General features: G+C 46.5%; 1 protein-coding gene across 1 annotated transcript; it reads left to right on the top strand.

The window, feature by feature from the left end:
* The first annotated feature begins 10,801 nt into the window (after nucleotides 1-10,801).
* Nucleotides 10,802-11,770, top strand: LOC140904649 (olfactory receptor 2AP1-like). Its single transcript, XM_073327082.2, has one exon. It carries the CDS (start codon nucleotides 10,802-10,804, stop codon nucleotides 11,768-11,770), a length of 969 nt encoding a protein of 322 aa, XP_073183183.2.
* The last annotated feature ends 10,482 nt before the right edge of the window (nucleotides 11,771-22,252 follow it).

Below are 22,252 nucleotides of genomic sequence, written 5' to 3'. Positions count from 1 at the left end.
ATTCTGAAGAAACTTATATGAAATTGCAGAACTACTAACTGTGGTATGTAACTTAGCACTTAAATCAATCTCTGTACCAGATGAATGGAGGGTAACTAATGTAACACCGATTTTTAAAAAAGGCTTCAGAGGCAATCCTGGCAATTACAAGCTGGGAAGCCTAACTTCAGTACCAGGCAAATTGGTTGAAACTATAGTCAAGAACAGAATGATCAGACACACAGATGAACACAAAGTGTTGGGGGAAGAACCAACACAGCTTTTGTAAAGGGAAATCATGCCCCCCCCCCAATCTATTAGAATTCTTTGCGGGTGTCAACAAACATGTGGAAAAGGGTGATCCAGTGGATATAGTGTACTTGGACTGTCAGAAAGGCTTTGACAAGGTCCCTCACCAAAGGCTCTCAAACAAAGCAAGCAGAGAGGGGATAAGAGGGAAGGTCCTCCCATGGATCAGGAACTGGTTAAAAAAATAGGAAACAACGGGTAGGAATAAAAGTCAATTTTCACAATGGGGAGCTGTAAATTATGGCTCCTCCCAAAGATCTGTACTGGGACCAGTGTTGCTCAACATATTCATAAATGATCTGGGAAAAGGGGTAAATAGTGAAGTGGCAACATTTGCAGATGAGAGAAAATTACTCAAGAAAGTTAAGTCCAAAGCTAGGAAGGTGCATAGGAATCTGCCCCCAGAAAAGTCTGGAGAAGCAGCTGATAAGTAGTTGAGAAACTGAAGGGCAAGGTCCCTGAAAAAACAATGAGTTCTCAGAGAGAGAGAGAAAGAGAGAGAAAGACAGGAAGCGAGAAGGTGAGGGACAGACAGAGGATGAGTAACAAAGGAGATCTCACAAAACTGGGTGACTGGACGACAAAATGGCAGATGAAATTAATATTGATAAGTGCAAAGCAATGCACACTGGAAGACATAATCCCAATGATGCATACAAAGTGATGGGGTCTAAATTAGCTGGTACCACTGAAGAAAGATCTTGGAATCATTGTGGGTAGTTCCCTGAAAACATCTGCTCCACGTGCAGCGGCAGTCAGAAAAGCGAACGACGTTAGGAACCTTTAGGAAAATGGTAGATAAAAAGCCAGTAAATATCTTACTGCCTCTCTATAAATCCATGGTACGCCCACACCTTGAATACTGCGTGCAGATGTGGTCGCCCCCTCTCAAAAAAGATATATTAGAATTGGAAAAGGTGCAGAGAAGGGCAACAAAAATGATGAGGGGCATGGAACAGCTTCCGTATGAGGAGAGATTAAAAAGACTGGGACTGATCAGCTTGGAAAAGAGACGACTAAGGGGGGATAGGAGAGAGGTCTATAAAACTATGACTGGTGCGGAGGAAGTGAGTAAGGAAGTGTTATTTATCCCTTCACATAAAACAAGAACCAGGGGTCACCCAATGAAATTGATTCATTCTATTCAGCACAGCTTAATTTCTCAGCCATTTAAAGAAATCATAATCTAACGCATATCTAGATAGATTACTTACTGAATTCTAAGACTCCATTCCTGTTCTGTCTCTGGCAAAAGCATCACACAGACAGACTCTTTGTCTCTCCCTCCCTCCAGCTTTTTAAAGTATTTTGTCTCCTCATTGGTCATTTTGGTCAGGTGCCAGCGAGGTTACCTTTAGCTTCTTAACCCTTTACAGGTGAGAGGATTTTTCCTCTGGCCAGGAGGGATTTTAAAGGGGTTTACCCTTCCCTTTATATTTATGACAAGCTGTCAGGCTGTCTGGAGTGGCTGAAGAGCACCGGTACCAACCTCAGGGCAGACAGTTCAGAAGCAGGGCACAACCACCACATTGGCTGTGAGTTCTAGACTTAGATTTCACCAACCAAGTATCAAGTGGGAACTCCTTAAGAACTACAACAATCTTAACATGGAGTCACAGACAGTCCCCTTGGGCACTCCAGTCTGTCTTGCCACCCAGGTGAGCCTGCCTTTGCAATAGATGGCCCCTTACACCAAAAATCACAATATTAAGGTTATTCCTAGTCCCAAAGGACCAGTCACTTACCCCAGGTCAACTGCACTTTAGATATTACACCAAAGATGATTCTTGTAGCCAATCCTATAGTAAACTACCTAAGGATTTATTAGCTAAGAAAAACAAACATATCTATTCAGGGGACACCATCATAAGGTCTAATCACATCAGCCACACTATCAGAGGCTCGTTCACCTGCACATCTACCAACGTGATCTATGCCATCATGTGCCAGCAATGCCCCTCTGCCATGTACATTGGCCAAACTGGACAGTCTCTACATAAAAGAATAAATGGACATGAATCAGATGTCAAGAATTATAACATTCAAAAACCAGTGGGAGAACACTTCAATCTCTTTGGTCACTCGATTACAGACCTAAAAGTGGCAATTCTTCAACAAAAAAACTTCAAAAACAGACTCCAACAAGACAGTGCTGAATTGGAATTAATTTGCAAACTGGATACAATTAACTTAGGCTTGAATAGAGCCTGGGAGTGGGTGGGTCATTACACAAAGTAAAACTATTTCCCCATGTTTATTCCCCCCCCCCCCAGCACTGTTCCTCACACTTTCTTGTCAACTGCTGGAAATGGCCCACCTTGATTATCACTACAAAAGGTTCCCCCTCCCTCCCCGCTCTCCTGCTGGTAATAGCTCACCTTACCTGATCACTCTTGTTACAGTGTGTATGGTAACACCCATTGTTTCATGTTCTCTGTGTATATAAAATCTCCCCACTGTATTTTCCACTGCATGTATCCAGGGAAGTGAGCTGTAGCTCACAAAAGCTTATGCTCAAATAAATTTGTTAGTCTCTAAGGTGCCACAAGTACTCCTTTTCTTTCTACAAGGGAAGAGGCAATTCTTGATTTAGTCCCAAGTGGAGCACAAGATCTGGTCCAGGTGGGTAAATATAGATGAACTGCTCAGTAACAGTGACCATAATGTAATTAAATATAAACATCCTTGTAGGGGAAAACCCCCACAGTAGCATTTAACCGCAAAAACTACACAAAAATTAGGAGGCTAGTTAAATGAAATTAAAAGGAACAGTCACAAGGGTGAAATGCCTGCAAACTGCATAGAGATTATTTAAAAACACCATAATAGAGGCTCAAACTAAATTTACCCCCCCTCAAAAAAAAAAAGTAAAGAAAACCAGAAAAATGGCTAACAGCAAAGTAAAAAAGGCAGTTAGAGACAAAAATTGGAAGTCAAATACTACTGAGGAAAATAGAAAAGAGCATAAACTCTGGCAAGTCAAGCATAGAAGTATAAGTAAGTGAGGCTAAGAAAGAATCTGAAGAACAACTAGCTAAGGACACAAAAACTAAAAGCAATTTTTTTAAGTACATCAGAAGCAGGAAGCCTGACAAACAGTCAGTGGGGCCACTGGACAATCAAGGTGAGAAAGGATCACTCAAGGAAAACAAGGCCATTGCGGAGAAGCTAAACAAATTCTTTGCATCAGTCTTTACTGCAGAAGGTGTGTGGGAGCTTCCCACACCTATGCTATTCTTTTTAGGTGACAAATCTGAGGAACTCTCCCAGATTGAGATGTTAATAGAGGAGGTTTGGGACCAAATTGATAAATTAAACAGTAATAAGTCATCAGCACCAGATGGTATTCACCCAGGAATTCTGAAGGAACTTATATGAAATTGCAGAACTACTAACTGTGGTATGTAACCTAGCACTTAAATCAATCTCTGTACCAGATGAATGGAGGGTAACTAATGTAACACCAATTTTTAAAAAAAGGCTTCAGAGGCAATCCTGGCAGTTACAGGCTGGGAAGCCTAACTTCAGTACCAGGCAAATTGGTTGAAACTATAGTCAAGAACAGAATGATCAGACACATAGATGAACACAACGTGTTGGGGGAAGAACCAACACAGCTTTTGTAAAGGGAAATCATGCCCCCCCAATCTATTAGAATTCTTTGCGGGTGTCAACAAACATGTGGAAAAGGGTGATCCAGTGGATATAGTGTACTTGGACTGTCAGAAAGGTTTTGACAAGATCCCTCACCAAAGGCTCTCAAACAAAGCAAGCAGAGAGGGGATAAGAGGGAAGGTCCTCCCATGGATCAGTAACTGGTTAAAAAGATAGGAAACAACGGGTAGGAATAAAAGTCAATTTTCACAATGGGGAGCTGTAAATTATGGCTCCTCCCAAAGATCTGTACTGGGACCAGTGTTGCTCAACATATTCATAAATGATCTGGGAAAAGGGGTAAATAGTGAAACGGCAACATTTGCAGATGAGAGAAAGTTACTCAAGAATGTTAAGTCCAAAGCTAGGAAGGTGCATAGGAATCTGCCCCCAGAGAAGTCTGGAGAAGCAGCTGATAAGTAGTTGAGAAACTGAAGGGCAAGGTCCCTGAAAAAACAATGAGTTCTCAGAGAGAGAGAAAGAGAGAGAAAGACAGGAAGTGAGAAGGTGAGGGACAGACAGAGAGAGCATGAGTAACAAAGGAGATCTCATAAAACGGGGTGACTGGACAACAAAATGGCAGATGAAATTAATATTGATAAGTGCAAAGCAATGCACACTGGAAGACATAATCCCAATGATGCATACAAAGTGATGGGGTCTAAATTAGCTGGTACCACTGAAGAAAGATTTTGGAATCATTGTGGGTAGTTCCCTGAAAACATCTGCTCCACGTGCAGCGGCAGTCAAAAAAGCAAACGACGTTAGGAACCTTTAGGAAAATGGTAGATAATAAGCAAGTAAATATCTTACTGCCTCTCTATAAATCCACGGTACGCCCACACCTTGAATACCGCGTGCAGATGTGGTCGCCCCCTCTCAAAAAAGAAATATTGGAATTGGAAAAGGTGCAGAGAAGGGCAACAAAAATGATGAGGGGCGTGGAACAGCTTCTGTATGAAGAGAGATTATAAAGACTGGGACTGTTCAGCTTGGAAAAGAGACGACTAAGGGGGGATAGGAGAGAGGTCTATAAAACTATGACTGGTGTGGAGGAAGTGAGTACGGAAGTGTTATTTATCCCTTCACATAAAACAAGAACCCAGGGCCACCCAATGAAATTAATAGGCAGCATGTTTAACACACACATACGGAAGTTCTTCTTCACACAACGCACAGTCAAGCTGCAGAACTCATTGCCAGGGGATGCTGTGAAGGCCAAAAGTATAACTGGGTTCAAAAAAGAATTAGATCAGTTTATGGAGGACAGGTCTATCCATAGCTGTTAGCCAAGATTGTCAGGGACACAACCCCATGCTCTTGGTGTTCTTAAACCTCTGACTGTCAGAAGCAGGGACTGGATGACAGGGGATGGATCAGTCAATAATTTCCCTGTTCTGTTCATTCCCTCTGAAGCATCTGACACCGGCCACTGCCAGAGACAGGATACTGGGCTAGATGGACCATTAGTTTGACCCAGAGTGGCCATTCTTGTGAGATTACGCTGTTTTAAAAAGTAACACAGCATCAATTCTCCTATGGAGGGAACCCAGAGGATCACCGGCAGCAGTCCCAAGGGAGATCCCAACAGCAGCGGCAAGGACCAGGGGCTGGCTGCTTTCCCTGATAAATACTGCAAGAATCCAGAGCAGGAGACATTAAGAATTTGTGTGAGGCCAACAATCAACCCAGGCAGCGAGAGATGCCGATCCCAGCAGCCACAGGCAGGTGTCTGCCCACACACTGGGACAAGAAGGCTGACTAACACCAGACCCAGTCACTGGAGATGGGGAGCTAACTGCTTCATGCGAAGGTTTGAAGGTAAGTGTCACTAGCCTCGGGGCAAATCCTCAGGTCCTTGTTCATATGCAGCCCTTGCTCTGAGACACCCCCCTTGGACAGTGTCCTCACACGCTGGGAGCTCTGCCAGAGTAAGGACTTCAGAGTTGCTTTCTTTGTGGTTCACAACTAGAAAAAATGATGAATCAGAACAGAGACCCAGCTATCATCTCTGCCCTTACTCATCCCTCTGTCTGTCCTCCCCTCATCCTCTTGCTCGCTGGCTGGCTGTCCCCATCTCTCTCTCCCTGACAAATCATTGTTTTCTCAGGGACCTTGGCCTTCAGATTTTCAGCTACTTATCAGCTGCCACTCCAGACTTTTCTGGCAGGCAGATACCTGTGCACCATCGCAGCCCAATCCTCAGATGCTTTATGTCTCATGCTGAGTATTTCCTCCCTGCATTTCTGTGGGACTTGAGGGCCCTCAGCATTTCTTGGGCAGTATTGAACACCCCACCGAAAAAGGGTGTACATTAGAAATGAACTGAATGGAGACTGGATTCCTTACAGATTAGGAAACTTTGCCCAAGCATTTACTGCTCTACCGTAATTTTTTTCCAGAGGATGGGTACTACAGCGGTTAGGGCACCAGCCTGTGATTTAGAAGACATGGGGGCTCTTCTCTGATCAGGCGCAGCCTCTTTGTATGACCTTGGATAGTCACTCAGTCAATAATTAATATTTAACAATAATCAATAATAGCTGGCAATTCATTATAAGCAGTTTCAGTGTTTCTGGACTAGTCATTAATGGGATATGAATGAGAGGAATCTGAGTATGCATCTACTCCAAGGGGTGGTTTCATCTGTGCCTTGGGCACGGCCATTGGCAGAGTCACTTTCCCATCAGTGCTGTTGGTCATTGTCACTCCCTCATCGCAGGCACTGACCTGGTGCAATCTCATTCCTGCCCTTCTCTGGGGAAGCTCATGTGTCTGACCCTCGCCCCCATCACATTGTTAAGCTGGAGCTCAGACTACAGTGGACAAGTAACTCATCTTCAGCTCCCAGCATGATGCTGCGGGGCAAGGGCTGATGCGATCCACCATTTACACTAGTTTAATCTGGCAAGTGACCTGTGCCCCGTGCTGCAGAGGAAAGCGAAACCCCCTCAGGGTCTCTGCCAATCTGACCTGAGGAAAAATTCCTTCCCGATCCCAAATATAGCAATCAGTTAGATCCTGAGCATGTGGGCTAAACCCACCAAGCAGATACCTGTGAAAGAATTCTCTGTAGTAACTCAGAGCCCTCTCCATCTCGTGCCCCATCACCAGCCACTGGAGATATTTGCTGCTATCAGTTGCAGATTGGCTACATGCTATTATAGTCAATCTCATCATACCATTCCCTCCACAAACTTGTCAAGCTCAGTCTTGAAGCCAGTTAGGTTTTTTGCCACCACTGCTCCCCTTGGAAGGCTGTTCCAGAACTTCACTCTTGTGATAGTTAGAAACCTTAATCTAATTTCAAGCATAATCTTGTTGATGGCCAGTTTGTATCCATTTGTTCTTGTGTCCACATTGGCACTTAATTTAAATAACTCCTCTCCCTCCCTGGTGTTTATCCCTTTAATGTATTTGTAGAGAGCAATCATATCACCCCTCAGCGTTCTTTTGGTTAGGCTAAACAAGCTAAGCTCTTTGAGTCTCCTCTCATAAGATAGGTTCTCTATTCCTTGGATCATCCTAGTAGCCCATCTCTGCACCTGTTCCAGTTTGAATTCATCTTTCTTAAACATGGGAGACCAGAACTGCACACAGTATTCCTGATGAGGTCTCACCAGTGCCTTGTATGATGGTACTACCACTTCCCTCTCTCTACTGGAAATACCTCACCTGATGCATCCTAGGACTGCATTAGTCTTTTTCACGGCTGCATCACATTAGCAGCTCATGGTCATCCTGTGATCAACCAATACACCCAGGTCTTTCTCCTCCTCTGTCGCTTCCAACTGATACGTCCCCAGTTTACAGCAAAAATTCTTGTTGTTAGTTCCTAAATGCATGACCTTGCACTGTGCACTATTAAATTTCATCCCATTTCGAGTACTCCAGTTTTCAAGGTCATCCAGATCTTCTTATTTGATATTCTGGTCTTCCTCTGCATTGGCAATACCTCCCAACTTTGTGTCATCCGCAAATTTTATTAGCACACTCCCACTTTTTGTGCCAAGGTCAGGAATAAAAATGTTAAATAAGATTGGTCCCAAGACTGATCCTGGATGAACTCCACTAGTAACCTCCCTCCAGCCTGACAGTTCACCTTTCAGTATGACCCATTGTAGTCTCCCCTTTAACCAGTTCCTTCTTCACCTTTCAATTCTCATATTAATCCTGATCTTCTCCAGTTTAACTAATAATTTCCCATGTGGAACTGTATCAAATGCTTTACTGAAATCCAGGTAGGTTAAATCTATTGCAATTCCTTTGTCTAGAAAATCAGTTATCTTCTCAAAGAAAGTGATCAGGTTGGTCTGGCACAATTTACCTTTTGTAAAACCACATTTATTTTATCCCAATTACTGTTTACCTCTATGTCCTTAAGTACTTTCTCTTTCAAAATTTGTTCTAAGATCTTGCATACAATTCAGGCCAAATTAACAAATCTGTAGTTTCCTGGCTCACTTTCCCCCCCTTTTTTAAATATAGGCAGTATATTTGCAATTCTCCAATCCTAGGATATGATCCCCAATTTTACAGGTTCATTAAATCCTTGCTATTGGGCTTGCAATTTCATGTGCCAATTCCCTTAATATTCTTGGATGGAGATTACCCAGGGACCCCGATTTAGTCCCATTAAACTGTTTGAGTTTAGCTTCCACCTTGGACGTGGTAATTTCGACTTCCATATCCTCGTTCCCATAAGCCACCCTGCCACTACCCCAAAGCTCTTCATTAGCCTCATTAAAAACTGAGGCAAAGTATTTGTTTAGGTGTTAGGCCATGCCTAGATTATCTTTTATGTCTACCCTCAGTGTTTAGTGGTCCCATTTATTCTTTCCTTGTTTTCTTCTTATTTATATGGCTATAGAACCTTTTACTATTGGTCTTAATTTCCTTTGCAAAGTCCAACTCCGCTTGCGTTTTGGCATATTCAGTTTATTCCAACACATTCTGACCTCCATGAGGTAGCTTTCTTTGCTGAACCATCCCATTTTCCATTCCTTGCAGGCTTTCTGCTTTCCCTTAATCACCTGTTTGAGAAGCTTGCTTGTCTGGGCTGGTCTGCAACCCTTCCTTATGAATTTTTTCCCCTTGCTTCAGATGCTGGCTTCAGATAGCTTCTGCTACTTCTACCAAGTAATTCCAAGTCTCCTCCACATTAAGATCCTGAAGTTCTTCGCGCCAGTCCACTTCCCAAATAATTCCCTTAATTTTTTTAAGTTAGCCCTTTTGAAATCAAACACCCTAGTTGCAGATCGAGTTTTGTTTATCCTTCCATTTAGTTGAAACTCAGTTAGCTCATGATCACTCGAACCAAGGTTGTCCCCTACAACCAGTTCTTCTATGAGGTCCTCATTGCTCACCCATACCAAATCTCAAATGGCATTACCTCTTGTTGGTTCAGCAACTATTTGGAGAAGAAATCTGTCAGCAATCACATCCAGGAAAACCTGGGCACTACTATTATTAGTTTCAGAGTGGTAGCCGTGTTACTCTGTAACAGCAAAAACAATGAGGAGTCCCTGTGGCACCTTAGAGACTAACACATTTATTTGGGCATAAGCTTTCATGGGCTAAAACCCACTTCATCAGATGCATGGAGTGAAAAATACAGTAAGCAGAATATATATTCTAGCACATGAAAAGATAGGAGTTGCCTTACCAAGTCGGGGGTCAGTGCTAACAAGCCAATGCAATTAAGGTGGAAGTGGCCTATTCTCAATAGTTGACAAGAAGGGGTGAATATCAAGGGAAGGAAAATTACTGTTGTCGTGCCAACAAAGCCAATGCAATCAAGGTGGCCCATTTCCAACAGTTGACAAGAAGGTGTGAGTATCAGCAGAGGAAAAATTACTTTTTGTAGCACTTGTCCCCCAGTCTATATGTGGGAAATCAAAGTCTCCCTTAATCACACAATTCACAGTAGTATTTGTTTCATTACAAACATTAACAAGAGGTCTCTATTCATATTGGATCCTGGTGGTCTCTAGCAGACTCCAAGATTATCCTGGGAGAACCTCCAGAAGCTTTCTTCCCCAAAGTGATTTTAGCCGAAACAGACTCTGTCTTATCGATTCCATCACTTCTAATTTCTTTACAGTCTACCTCATCATTAATATACAGTGCTGCTCCACCACCTTTGCCTTTATTTCTGTCTTTCCTGAACAGCATCCACCCATCAATACCTGTACTCCAGTCATGATTATTACTCTACCATGTTTCTGTTATCCCTATAATATCTCGTTTCACTTCCAGCACCAGTAGTTCTAGTTAACCCATTTTGTCACCCAGGCTCCTTGCGTTGGTGTACAAACATCTTATCTGGTGCTGCTTGGCTTCGCCCACGTTCCTTGCCTGATCGGGTACAGTTATTCTTCTTCCAGTGTCACCTATCTGACTGGTATCAGCACTATCCTTCCTCTGAATGTCCATTCTCCGACCCACTGTGGCTCCTTTCTCCATTGCTTTATCCTTTCTGACTTGATTTTCCGCCCTCTCAATCTTAGAATCAGGCATGGAGATTACCTGAGCATCTCCCCCAAGTTTCTAGTTTAAAACTCTTTTAATCAGTTGTGTCAACCTCCATCCCCAAATGGTCCCTTTTAGTCTTAAATCTAAGAATCAATTAATGAAAAAAGTTGGGGTATGGGGCAGAAGAGGGGCAAGTTAACAGGGTGACAGCTCTTTGGGGTGTGGGGGAATCTCTCTGAAGTGAAGAAGTTTCTCTGTTGTGAGAGAATATAAACCCAGCTCTCAGTTTGCAGTGGGAACTCTTAGGGGATCAAAACATGGAAATCTATCTAATTTCATAGTCCAGCCAAATCTTTTGATGTTCATTACTTTTCACGATCACAGGATGCAGCTCATGGAGAAAGGAGATGCGGAAAATGAAACAGATGTGACAGAATTCATCCTCCTGGGGTTTGGGGATCTCCCTGAACTGCAGATCTTTCTCTTTCTGGTTTTCCTAGTGATCTATATTGGGACCATGGCAGGGAACTTCCTTATCATTGCGCTAGTTGTGGCTGATCAGCACCTTCACACCCCCATGTACTTCTTCCTGGGGAACTTGTCCTGCCTGCAGATCTGCTACACTTCTGCCCTCCTGCCCAGGATGCTGGCCAGTCTCCTGACTGGGGACAGAACCATTTCTGTGGGGGGCTGCATGACACAGTTTTTTTTCTTTTGTTTTCTAACAACTACAGAGTGTTCTCTCCTGGCAGTGATGTCTTATGATCGGTATTTAGCCATATGCAAACCACTGCACTATGGAACCTGTATGAATGGCAAGTTGTGCCTCCAGCTAGCGGCTGGGTGTTGGATAAGTGGATCTCTACCTTGTACAATAATGATGCGTTTTATGTCACAATTAATTTTCTGTGGCCCCAGTGTAATGGACAGTTTTTTTTGTGATCTCACCCCAATGCTAAAGCTCTCCTGCAGTGACACCAGCCAGATTATGCTGGTTCTTTACATATTTTCCTTCCCAGATGCAGTTTCCCCATTTCTATTAACCTTGACATCCTATATTTGTATCGTTAGCACCATCCTGAGAATCCCTTCCACCACCAGGAGGCAAAAGGCCTTTTCCACTTGCTTCTCTCACCTCATCGTGGTAACATTTTTCTATGGGACCATAATGATTGTCTACTTGCTACCGAAATCCAGCAACCTGAGAGCCCTGAACAAAGGGTTCTCTGTCTGCTACACAGTCCTGACTCCCCTGGCCAATCCCCTCATCTACAGCCTGAGAAACAGAGAGGTCAAGGAGGCCCTGAGAAAAGCTGTCAGGAAATGTCTGGCCCTCACAAAGAAGTCAGACTAGTTGAATGAAATGAGGATCAATCAATCTGCTTTCTACTGTGAAAGAAGGAGGGTCTAAGTGGGCCCTGATACAGAAATGCAGTATACAAGAGATGTGTGTGCTTGTGCACACACACACCCACACCCACATATATATATATATATATAAATTTAAGAGTGATACAGATAGTTGGAATGTTGCAGGGGGAGGAGGGGAGAGAAGATTTTGACTTTTCATCAAAATAACTGAAACCTGAAAAATGAAAAAAAAATGCTTTTTGGCAACTGACATCTGAAAATCTTCAGATGGAAACTGTAAAAAAAAAATAAAAAAAAGTCATGCACTGTTGTGGCTGTGTTGGTCCCAGAATATTACAAAGACAAGCTGTGACCCTCTGTACCTCAAAATAGTACCCTGGACCCCCCTATTCACCACTGGGATAGGAGGATGCTGTGTTTGGTACAAAGTGTGCCTTGGGAGGGATCATTTGAGAAGTCTGGATCTGCTGAACATTACTATCCTGTTGAATTGTGGGTACTATCATTGTATGTGATGTTATGAAGAATTGCTAAATGTGTTACTGAAATATAGTGGGATTGTGAGATGGGCACAGCTGGCCTTTCAGTAACAACAAAGGGGCACCCATCGCTGGCCAGACAGGCGTTGATGGCCCATCAAGAAGAATCCACTCTCCCAGAGAATCCTCAGAGGGCAGGTACACAGTGGGTACTGCCCGACCCCACCTCACAGCAAGGATCTTTCTAGCACCTGGAGAGAAAGTATAAGGAGGGTCAATGACATCACCACTTGGCCTCTCTCCTCCACCATCTTAACACCTGGAAGATCGTCTGGAAGACAAAGACTTTGAACTGGGGAAAATTGGTCCCCTGCTGGGAAAGGATTCCAGCCTGTGTATAGAGAACTGTGAGCTGCCTGTAACATTTATTAGGGTGAGAAACTGTTTGATTCAAATGTTGCTTCATTTGTAGAATTTAGACTGCAAATTTATTTGTATTTCTTATGTAACCAACTCTGATCTCTATGCCTGCTTCTTATAATCACTTAAAATCTATCTATCTATCTGCAGCAGACTTTATATACACACAGAGATCATAAAACAATACCTCCTCCCACCCCACTGTCCTGCTGATAATAGCTTATCTAAAGTGATCATTAAGTTGGGCCATTTCCAGCACAAATCCAGGTTTTCTCACCCTCCACCCCCCCACACACAAACTCACTCTCCTGCTGGTAATAGCCCATCCAAAGTGACAACTCTCTACACATTGTAAGAAAACCTGGATTTGTGCTGGAAATGGCCCAACTTGATGATCACTTTAGATAAGCTATTACCAGCAGGACAGTGAGGTGGGAGGAGGTATTGTTTTATGATCTCTGTGTGTATATAAAGTCTGCTGCAGTTTCCACGGTATGCATCCGATGAAGTGAGCTGTAGCTCACGAAAGCTCATGCTCAAATAAATTGGTTAGTCTCTAAGGTGCCACAAGTACTCCTTTTCTTTTTGCGAATACAGACTAACACGGCTGTTACTCTGAAATTTGAGAGCATAGTGATTGTCTGGTTTCACCCACATAGCTGTTGTCTGGGCATTTGATTCACTGGATGAGGTACAGCACATGTCATGATAGGCACAGATAGGACCCATGGATCTTGAAAGGTGTGTTGGGGGAAGTATTGCTCATTGTAGCAGAGGAGATATGTCTGCTGCTTTTGCATCTGTTGTTCTGGCAGGGTCTGATGCGGCTTTGAGTTGGTGTGTCCTGATCTGTGGGGAACTTGCTTCTGATGGTGAGGTTGGAAAGGATGGAGGGTTGTCTGAAAGCCAGAAGTGGGGGTTCAGGAAAGATTTCTTTCAGAATGTGATCCCCATCGAGTGTGGATTGTAATTGTTTAATGATACTTTTCACAAAGCAATCACTCTACATCTGACCTCTCAGTCCTCATTCTCAAAAGAAATCTGCACAACCCTGTCAAAAGATGAGCCTGGAAAATTAAATTCATAACTTTGCAAGACACTAAAAATCATGAACCGAATAGAGACACTAGATTTATGGCTTATTACAACAAACTGTAACCAACTAACCCCCGCTCCCCCCCACACACACAGCTGCATTTCCCACCCTCCCTCCCATGACTGGGGGTGTGTGTGTCATAACCATAAGGGTAGCCTAAAATTACAGGTAAGGAGGAACCTGGTTGGCACCTGACCAAAGGAACCAATGGGGACAAAAGATAGTTTCAAATCTGGGGCTGGGGGGGAGGCTTTGTTTTCAGTTCTTTGTTTCTGTGTTCCTTTGCTCTTAGGACTAAGAGGGACCAGACTTCAATCCATGTCCTCCAAACCATTCTGAGCCAGTCTCTCAACTTGTGAATTTTCCCTTTGCTGGAGGGAGGTTTATCCCTGCTTTGTTGTAACTTTGAAAGTAAGGCTAGAGTGGGTTCCTCTGTGTTTTGTTCATCTTTTGTTGCCCTGTAAAGTTATCTTCCAACCTGATTTTACAGAGGGGACTTTTATCTTTTTTTTTTTTTTTTAAAAATCTTCTTTTAAGAACTGATTGATTTTTTTTTCAGTGTCCAAAGATCCAGGGATTTGGGTCTGTGTTCACTTTGTACCAATTGGTTAGGATATTGTTCTCAAGCCTCCTCAGGAAAGGGGGTGTAAGGGCTTGGGGGGGATATTTTGGGGGAACAGGAACTCCAAGTAGTCCTTTCCCTGATTCTTTGTCTAAATCACTTGGTGGTGGCAGCATACTGTTCAAGGACAAGGTGGAATTTGTGCCTTGGGAAAGTTTTAATCTAAGCTAGTAAAAATAAGCTTAGGGGGTCTTGCACATAGGTCCCCACATCTGTACCCCAGAGTTCAGAGTGGGGAAGGAACCCTGACAGGTGTTAATCATAGAATCATAGAATATCAGGGTTGGAAGGGACCTCAGGAGGTCATCTAGTCCAACCCCCTGCTCCAAGCAGGACCAATCCCCGACTAAATGGGACATTTCAACTTGAATGGTCCCCTGAAATGTGTTTGAACTATTTATGATAAACTATCTGTTCCACCTTGTACTTAGCTGTGACACCGAGTACATTTCCTAGGCTGAAGAGCTCTGTGTAAGCATGAAAGCTTGTCTCTCTCACCAACAGAAGTTGGACCAATCAAAGGTAACACCTCACCCACCCTTTTTTCCCTCTCTCTCTCTCTCTCTCTCTCTCTCTCTCTTTCTGAAAAAAAATGTTCCTTTGTTTTCAGTTTTCTGTCAAAATCTTTGGAGGTGGTTTGTACTGTGCTCCTTTCTACTCAGCTGAGGAAAGAGAGAGGGGCCCAGACTCACAATCCCCGCCCCGCCCATGTGCACACACCTACCCTCCACCCTGCAAGACTCACAGTTCCCCATTAACCCGCTGTCCCTGGGGGAGAGGAGCTCCTAGATACATAGATTTTAAGGTTAAAAAAATCCATTCTGATCATTTTCGTCACATCTCCCGCATAGCAGAGGCTGGAGCTTTCCAGCCAGCGATTCCCCCCTCAGGCCCATCGCCCTAGGGGGCTGGTGAAGATACCCTTTGGGGGAGCTCAGGGAAATGGTCAGGCCCCACTCTCCGGCGTCGGGGTGGCTGTCTCTATCCCAGCCTGGTGCGGAGATGAGGCCCCAGCAAGGAGGGGAGGGAGGTTGGAGAGCCAGCCTGCCCCACGCTCACCCCACAGCAGCGTCCTGTGGGACTGGGCCCGGCGCCCTGCTCTGGCCTGTTGGCTCTCCCCACTCTTAGATTTGCTGGGTGGCTCATTCCAATGAGTGGGGCTCAGACCTCTGACCACCCCAAGGAGACAAGGAAGGGGAGGGCTAAGGAGGGGGAAAAAGGTCCCCAGCCCCACATACGGTGAAGGTAGGATGCTGGATGCCAGGGTAAAGGGGTGAGGGGCCCTGTGGGGGGTTCCGGGGTGAGCCCCAGGGGACCGGAGCGACTGAAGAAGGGAGAGGGGGGTTGGTGTAGCCAGGAGCTGGGGGCATTCGGGCTGATGGGTAGGGTAGATGGACCGGGGTGTTGGGGGCCACAAAAGGGCCCTGGGGGGAGTCGGGGTGCTGGAGCGGTGGCAGGAGGGGCTGGGGTAAAGACAGAGGGAGGTGTGGGGAGGGAAGTGGTTTGAGGATGGTGGGGGATGGGGGCGTAGGGACGGTTTTCAGAGGTGGGTTTCTTAGGCAATGGGGCTGGGGGGATGACGAGCAGCGGCGGGGGGAGGTCTGGGTGGGGTGAGGGGGTGCTGTCAGGGTGATGTTTTCTGGGGGTGTGTAGTTGGAGGGGTGTGCCATGAGGTGGATATATGTGGGGAGAAGGGGGTTGGTGTAGTGTGGTGGGTGGGGGATGTGGCAGAAGGAGGTTTTGTGGGGTTTGGGTTTCTCCGGGGGTGGGTGGATGTGTTTATTTGGGGATGGGGTAAAAGGGGTTGGATGGGTTTAAACAGGAGCTGTGGGGAGGGTTGGGGGTTATATGGGGGTCTGTGGTGGGGGCGTTGGCTGGGAACTGCAGGAGGGTATTGGGGGGGTCTGTGGCAGAGGGTTGGTTGGGGGGCTATGGGAGAGGGTTGAGGGGCACTGTGGGAAGGGATTAATTGGGGGGTCTATGATGGGGGTTTGGAGGGGAAAGGGAAGGGCGGTGGGGGGCTGGGAGCACAGGCAGCCGTGTGGCAGTGCCGATGGCAGCAGCTGGCTGTGTCTGTCTCCCTCCCTCCCCTGCAGCCCTTTCCCCCTCCCCTCCCCTCCCTCCCTCCATCTTACTCCCCACACCGGGGACAGGCCTGGCACGCTGGGCACGCTCAGGATGGACTCTGCCTGCAGCACCACACCGGGCCACGGGGACTCTCCCTGCACGTCCCCCTGCTGGGCAGCCAACGGGCTCTCACCAAGCGGGAGGCTCGCTCAGATCTGGCAGGGGGTGAACCCCCTCTAGCCCGAGCCCACCCCTGGCAACACCCCTGGCTTGTCCCGGAGCTAGAGAGGATCTTTTAGAAGGAGGCATCCAGCCCTGATTTAAAGACTGCAAATGACCCAGAATCCACCACAGCCCTGGACAAACTGTTCCAATGGCCAATTGCCCTCACTGTTAAAAATGTGCCCCTTCTTTCTCACCCAAATTTGTCTCCCTTCTGCTGCCAGCCATTGGCTCTCATTTCGCCTTTGTCTAGGAGACTAAAGAGTCCCTGGCAACCATCAACGGAAGCTTTGCTCACCGTCTCCCTGTTCAGTAACATAGTTTGAGGTTCTTGAGTCTTTCACTGTAAGGTTGGTTTTCCAGATCCCCAAATCGTTCTTGGAGCACAGGTCAGCACCACCATGTTGTGCAATGGACACTTGACAAAATTACTGGACTTAGTGACAGACATTGCAGGAAGGATTATGTCTTTCAGTCATTCAACCCAGATTCCAATTGCCATGGACATTACAATTTTTACTACAGATACTTGTCTCCGTGTACGGACACGTTGCCTACCTCTGTCTTGGAGCAACTCTGAACCATTTACCAAGGGATGTGGTGGAGTTGCCATCATCTGGAGACTTTACAGGAAGGCTGGAGCCTCCTTCTAAAAGCTACACTCCAAGTAGGGTCATAATTGATTGACTTTCAATAATGAACATGCCTTTAGAGCAGGGGGACTGGATCCAGGGTCTCCCATGTCCTTGGGGAGTGCTGTAACCCCTGAGGCTCAGAGTTATGGGGCAGCTGTGTCTGATTCAAAAAGAGGGGCTGAGAGCCCCAGTCAGAAGTATGCACCTCCCTCCAGCCAGGATTTAGGCGCTGAACTTTTTGAGGGGGCAGGTTTGGGACACACTCCTCTTAGCATCTCCCAGGAACTACCTTAGGCGCCTGCCTGCAGAGCACGCTGGCTTTTGTGACTCCCAGTCTTAGTCCTGTCGCTCCCCATTCATTGTCCAGGGAGCCTGAGTACCTATCTCATCCATTGTGAACCCCAAGGATGTCCTTGCCGCTGACAAGCTAGGAGTTGCTCCACTCTAAGTTCCTGTGTGAATCATAGAAATGCAGGGTGGGAAGGAACCTTGAGAGGTCCTCACTGCCCGGGGCAAGATGACCTCAGTGCCCTGCTATTGACACAACCTAAATCAGTGGTTTCAAACCTGGGATCCGCACACTATGTCTAAGGTTTCCAAACGGGTTTGCACCTCCATTCAAAATATTTTAGAGGTCCGCAAATGAAAAAAAGCTTGAAAACCACTGACCTAAACGATTCTGTATTGGAACGGGTATTGACAGCAGTGAGATAGGATGTGAGAGTGGTCTGCGGCTTTAATGATGGGTAGGGAAAGTATAGGGTTAGTTGGTATCATGCATGTAACAGCGAAGGGATTGTTGTGACACAGGGGCCCCTTGGTGCCAACTGGCAAAGAGTTTGCTGTTTACAAGCAACTCCTGTCTCAGAACTGACAAACTCACTACAACTAATACATCTTTTTCAACGTGTTTATCCATAAAGGGTAGCATCCAAGGTGTCTACTGAAAGCTTGTAATGTACCGATACTCAATTATTGCGAGGTGTACATATAGGGAATAATGTAGCTATACTAAAAGTTTTGCCCTTATGGTCTTGGAGTAAGAGTTAGTCAGCAGGGAATCGTGTCTCGGTGATGGCCCATTTAACTGGAAGGGAGTTGTCATCCCTCCCTGGCTCATCTATTATGTAACGTTTCGCTCAATTGTCTACCAACCCAGAAAAATCAACGGAAAGCCAAAGACACTATAAACATCAAAACCCCGTGGAAGCAAAAAAGACAAAATGACAGCAAGGGGACGGCCCTGTCTGGGAATAAAGACAAAAGACTGATTCTGTACATGACAGGAGAAAGAGACTGCACTCGTTCACTGAGGAGGTACCTGGCCGAGCAGGGGTACTTTATGAAAGACCAGGTCCTAGCTCTGTGGGGCCTGCAATCCCTGTGACAGACTGAACTTTGGGGTGAGAATCTACTTTATTAGATAGGAAAGGTGACCATGAGTAAGCTTAGGCCCTAGTTTGTGCTTTATGATTTTGTTTTGTATGTAGCCATTTGCTTCTGTCACTCACACTTGTTTCTGTGTGAATCTCTGTTCTTTCTCAAATAAATTCCCTTTTGTTTTACTGTGACTGAACTCAAGTGCTGTGTGACAGAGGACCGGGGGCGGTAAGGTGAAACTAAGGAACCCAGCGATCGGGGTGGATGCCAGAAGGGGACACTTTGAAGGAACTCAGGAGGTGGGGTGCATCGATTGTGAGGCTGCAGGGCTGGTGGAGACCAAAGGAGAGCATCTGAGCCGCCAGTTGTGTCCGGAGCTCTCACTCAGCCAGCACAGGCAGGACTCCCTCGTGCTGGAGGCAGGGGGTAACAAGGTGATTCCCAGCCCTGGGCACCCCGAGAAGCATCATAGTTGTAAAAGTCTGGTTACATTTTACAGGGCCTGGCTCAGTACTGAGGGCCAGGCAGCTGTAGATATACCCGTCCATTGCCGTGACAAGGCAGAGAGGCAGCGTGTGTATTATGGTCATGGGGGAGGAGCAGCACGCACTGAGGGCAGAGTTAAGGTGACTTGGGCTTCTACCTTACCTGAAGTTTGAGTTTTGCTGAACGCAATGGTATGGAAGGGCACGAGCTTTCCCCTTAGCTGCACGGTTGTTCTGTGATTCCGCAGTGTTCCTCCCCATACTTTGGTTATAGTGAAGTGGCTTTCAACCTTTATTCATTGCAGACTCCTAAAAAATTTCCAAGGAAGGTATGCACCCCTGTGGAAATCTTACGCAGACTACGGACCCCAAAGGGGTCTGTGGACCACAGGCTGAAAACCACTGGTTTAGTGCAATAGCAGTGCCTCACAATGTTTGCAGTTGCTACCAGGACTGCCATGGCAAGTTTTAACAGAATCTGCATAAGCATGTGAATTTTAGAGCACTTGGAGTCATCCACTTAACAAGAAGGGCTTCCCAACCTTGGCTAGGGCGGAGCTACCCTGGCACTCCATTACTGTATGAAGCAGGGGGAGAATGACGGGGAGAGGATCCACCCATCTATCTGCAGCAGATTGGGCTCAGAGAGGTGGGAAGTGGCCCACTCATCTCCCTGAGAGGTTCTCAGCTGAAAGAGAACACCCAGGAGGGCTCAATACAGCCTGAAAGCACAGCTCTGAGGCACGTGAACTGCCCCTGTTCACTTTAGTGCGGGTTCCCCTCCCCCCACCCCAGGGCTGGAGAGTTTCTGGTGTGTCAAGCACCCCCCTTCTCAGCAGTGTGTCCTTGGTGCATGCCCCAAACCTGCCTGTTCTCAGCTCCCCCATCCAGAGGTGCAAAGGCTCCCCTGACCCTGGCCCACAGAAAGGCTAGCTCCACCTGAACCTGATTCAGGTAGGAGGAGACTAGAAGAAGGGGTCAGACCCCCATAGGCAGGGCCAAAAAAATACTGCAGAGCTGTGTGGGGACCATAAATTGGAGTGACCAGGACATCTCTGTAAATGCGCATGAGCTAGCCCTGACCTTAGTACAGACACACACGGACTTTCACTGCCATTCAGCTGGTTGTGGACATCCAAATCCCCTCAGCACTTTTGAAATCTCAGCCTGATCTCCCTGGGAAGGGAGTGACTCAACGCAGGCACACCTCCTCCTAGCTGGTCTGGGAATCAGTTCTCTCCCTATCTGGTGCCCTCTTCCATGAGTTGCTCACTTTGTTACCCCTCCCTATAACTCAGGGTGCTCCCTTCTTGTGACTCAGCCCTCCGGCCAGGTCACTATGTGGCACCTCAGGGTAACGCAGTCCCAGCCGACAAGCTGTCCATCTGCCTTCTCAGGCAGCTTCTGTCCCAGCACCAGGCCCTGGGCCACTTTGCCGGTGGGGGGACCCAGGCACCCTCTGACTTGCAAGCTAGGCCTGCTCAGTCTCAGACCTGGTTGCTGCAGCCCAGCGCTCTATCTCCTTGCCTTCCCCTGGGTTCACCCCTGGAGCTTCCTCCATGCCCCTTTGCTACTTCACTCCTCTAGATCTCTTGTCAGACTCCCTGGCTCAGGGCACAACTCCAGGGCTTCTTTATCCCCCTGGATCTCCTCCTTGTCCCAGGCCAACTCCCTTTCTCTCCAAGGAACAACTGCAGACATCCTGCCTCCCAGCAGCTCATTCCTGCATGGGCTTCCTAGCTTGATAATGCTCGCCCAGCTCCTCCCACAGCTGGGCTTCACCTGCCATTAGGCCCTATCAAGCCCTGGTTTCCCTCCAGGTGCAGAATCAAAGGTTAATTGGCCCCTCCCAGCCCACATTAACCCACTCAGGGCTTGTGTGGGGTGGACACCCCATCACACCCACATACCCAGTGCAATTTTCTTGAGCTCAAAGTCCTTACAAGAAAGAGAAGCATGGCTAACCCCCTTTTGCAGATGGGGAAACTGAGGCACGGAGTCATGTGATTTGCTCAGGGTCACCCAGCTGGTCAGTGGTAGGCATGGAAATAGACAGCAGGCTCCCAGCTCCCCAGCTACTGCCTCCCAGGATATAAACACCAAGTTAGTGAAGAAAATGATAGAGCCCAGGATTGTCAAAGGGCCTCACGGGGGCCAGCTGAAATTCTGGGGGAGCTGGGCCTTTATATCCCTCTCAAAGACCTTTGAAAATCCAACCCTAATAGAGGGGATATTATGTCAATGTTTGGGTGTGGTTTTTTTTTTTTTGCATGTGTTTATTCTCCTTGACATGAGACAGGAGAGATTCTCTTGCCGTGAGCACCCTGACAGTGCTATGAACTAAGGTGAATGGACGTTAACTAACAGAGATACATGTGTGATTAATTCAAAAGTTGACGTGGGAACATGCAGGTTTTTGGCAGGGGTTTCCCCAAGGTCAGACGGGCAGAGAGCCTGGGGTTTTTTTGCCTTCCTCTGCAGTGCGGGGCGGGGTCACTTGCTGGCTTGAACTAGTGTAAATGGTGGATTGTCTGTCACTTGAGGTCTTTAAATCAAGATTTGAGGACTTCAGTAACTCAGCCAGAGGTTGGGGGTCTATTCCAGGAGTGGGTGGGTGAGGTTCTGTGGCCTGCGATGTGCAGGAGGGCAGACCAGATGATCATGATGGTCCCTACTAGCCTTAAAGTCAACGTGATCTCCGGGGGGGAAGACAGAAGCAGCACCCAGCAAAGCCCCCCTCAGCTGCAAGGGGTGCTGCAGGAGGCGATGGTGACCTGCTGTATAGCCTGGATCCATTTCATTTGAAACACATTAATTTCACTGATGCTCTGCTTAGGACAAAAATATTTAAAAAAACAAACAGAAAAACAAACCAACCCAAAAGGCTGCTTCGTTCTGTGCTCATTAAAACCATTCCTGTTAGCAAAGCTCCTTCTAAAAAGAACTCTCTCCAATGAGCCTTGCAGTGTCTGTGAGTGTACCGAGACTGACAGGAGGACGCGCTGATCATTAGAACTTCGCTTGTCTTAATGAGCACTCGGAGAAGGGCTCAGCCCAGC

Source organism: Lepidochelys kempii, chromosome 14 (assembly GCF_965140285.1).
Source record: "Lepidochelys kempii isolate rLepKem1 chromosome 14, rLepKem1.hap1, whole genome shotgun sequence".
Lineage (NCBI taxonomy): Eukaryota > Metazoa > Chordata > Testudines > Cheloniidae > Lepidochelys > Lepidochelys kempii.
Note: the sequence above shows the minus strand (reverse complement) of the source record. Positions and strands in the feature narration are given on the sequence as shown.

Coding starts and splice junctions, on each gene's coding strand:
- LOC140904649 (XM_073327082.2), top strand. CDS start 10,802: ATGCAGCTCATGGAGAAAGGAGATGCGGAAAATGAAACAGATGTGACA.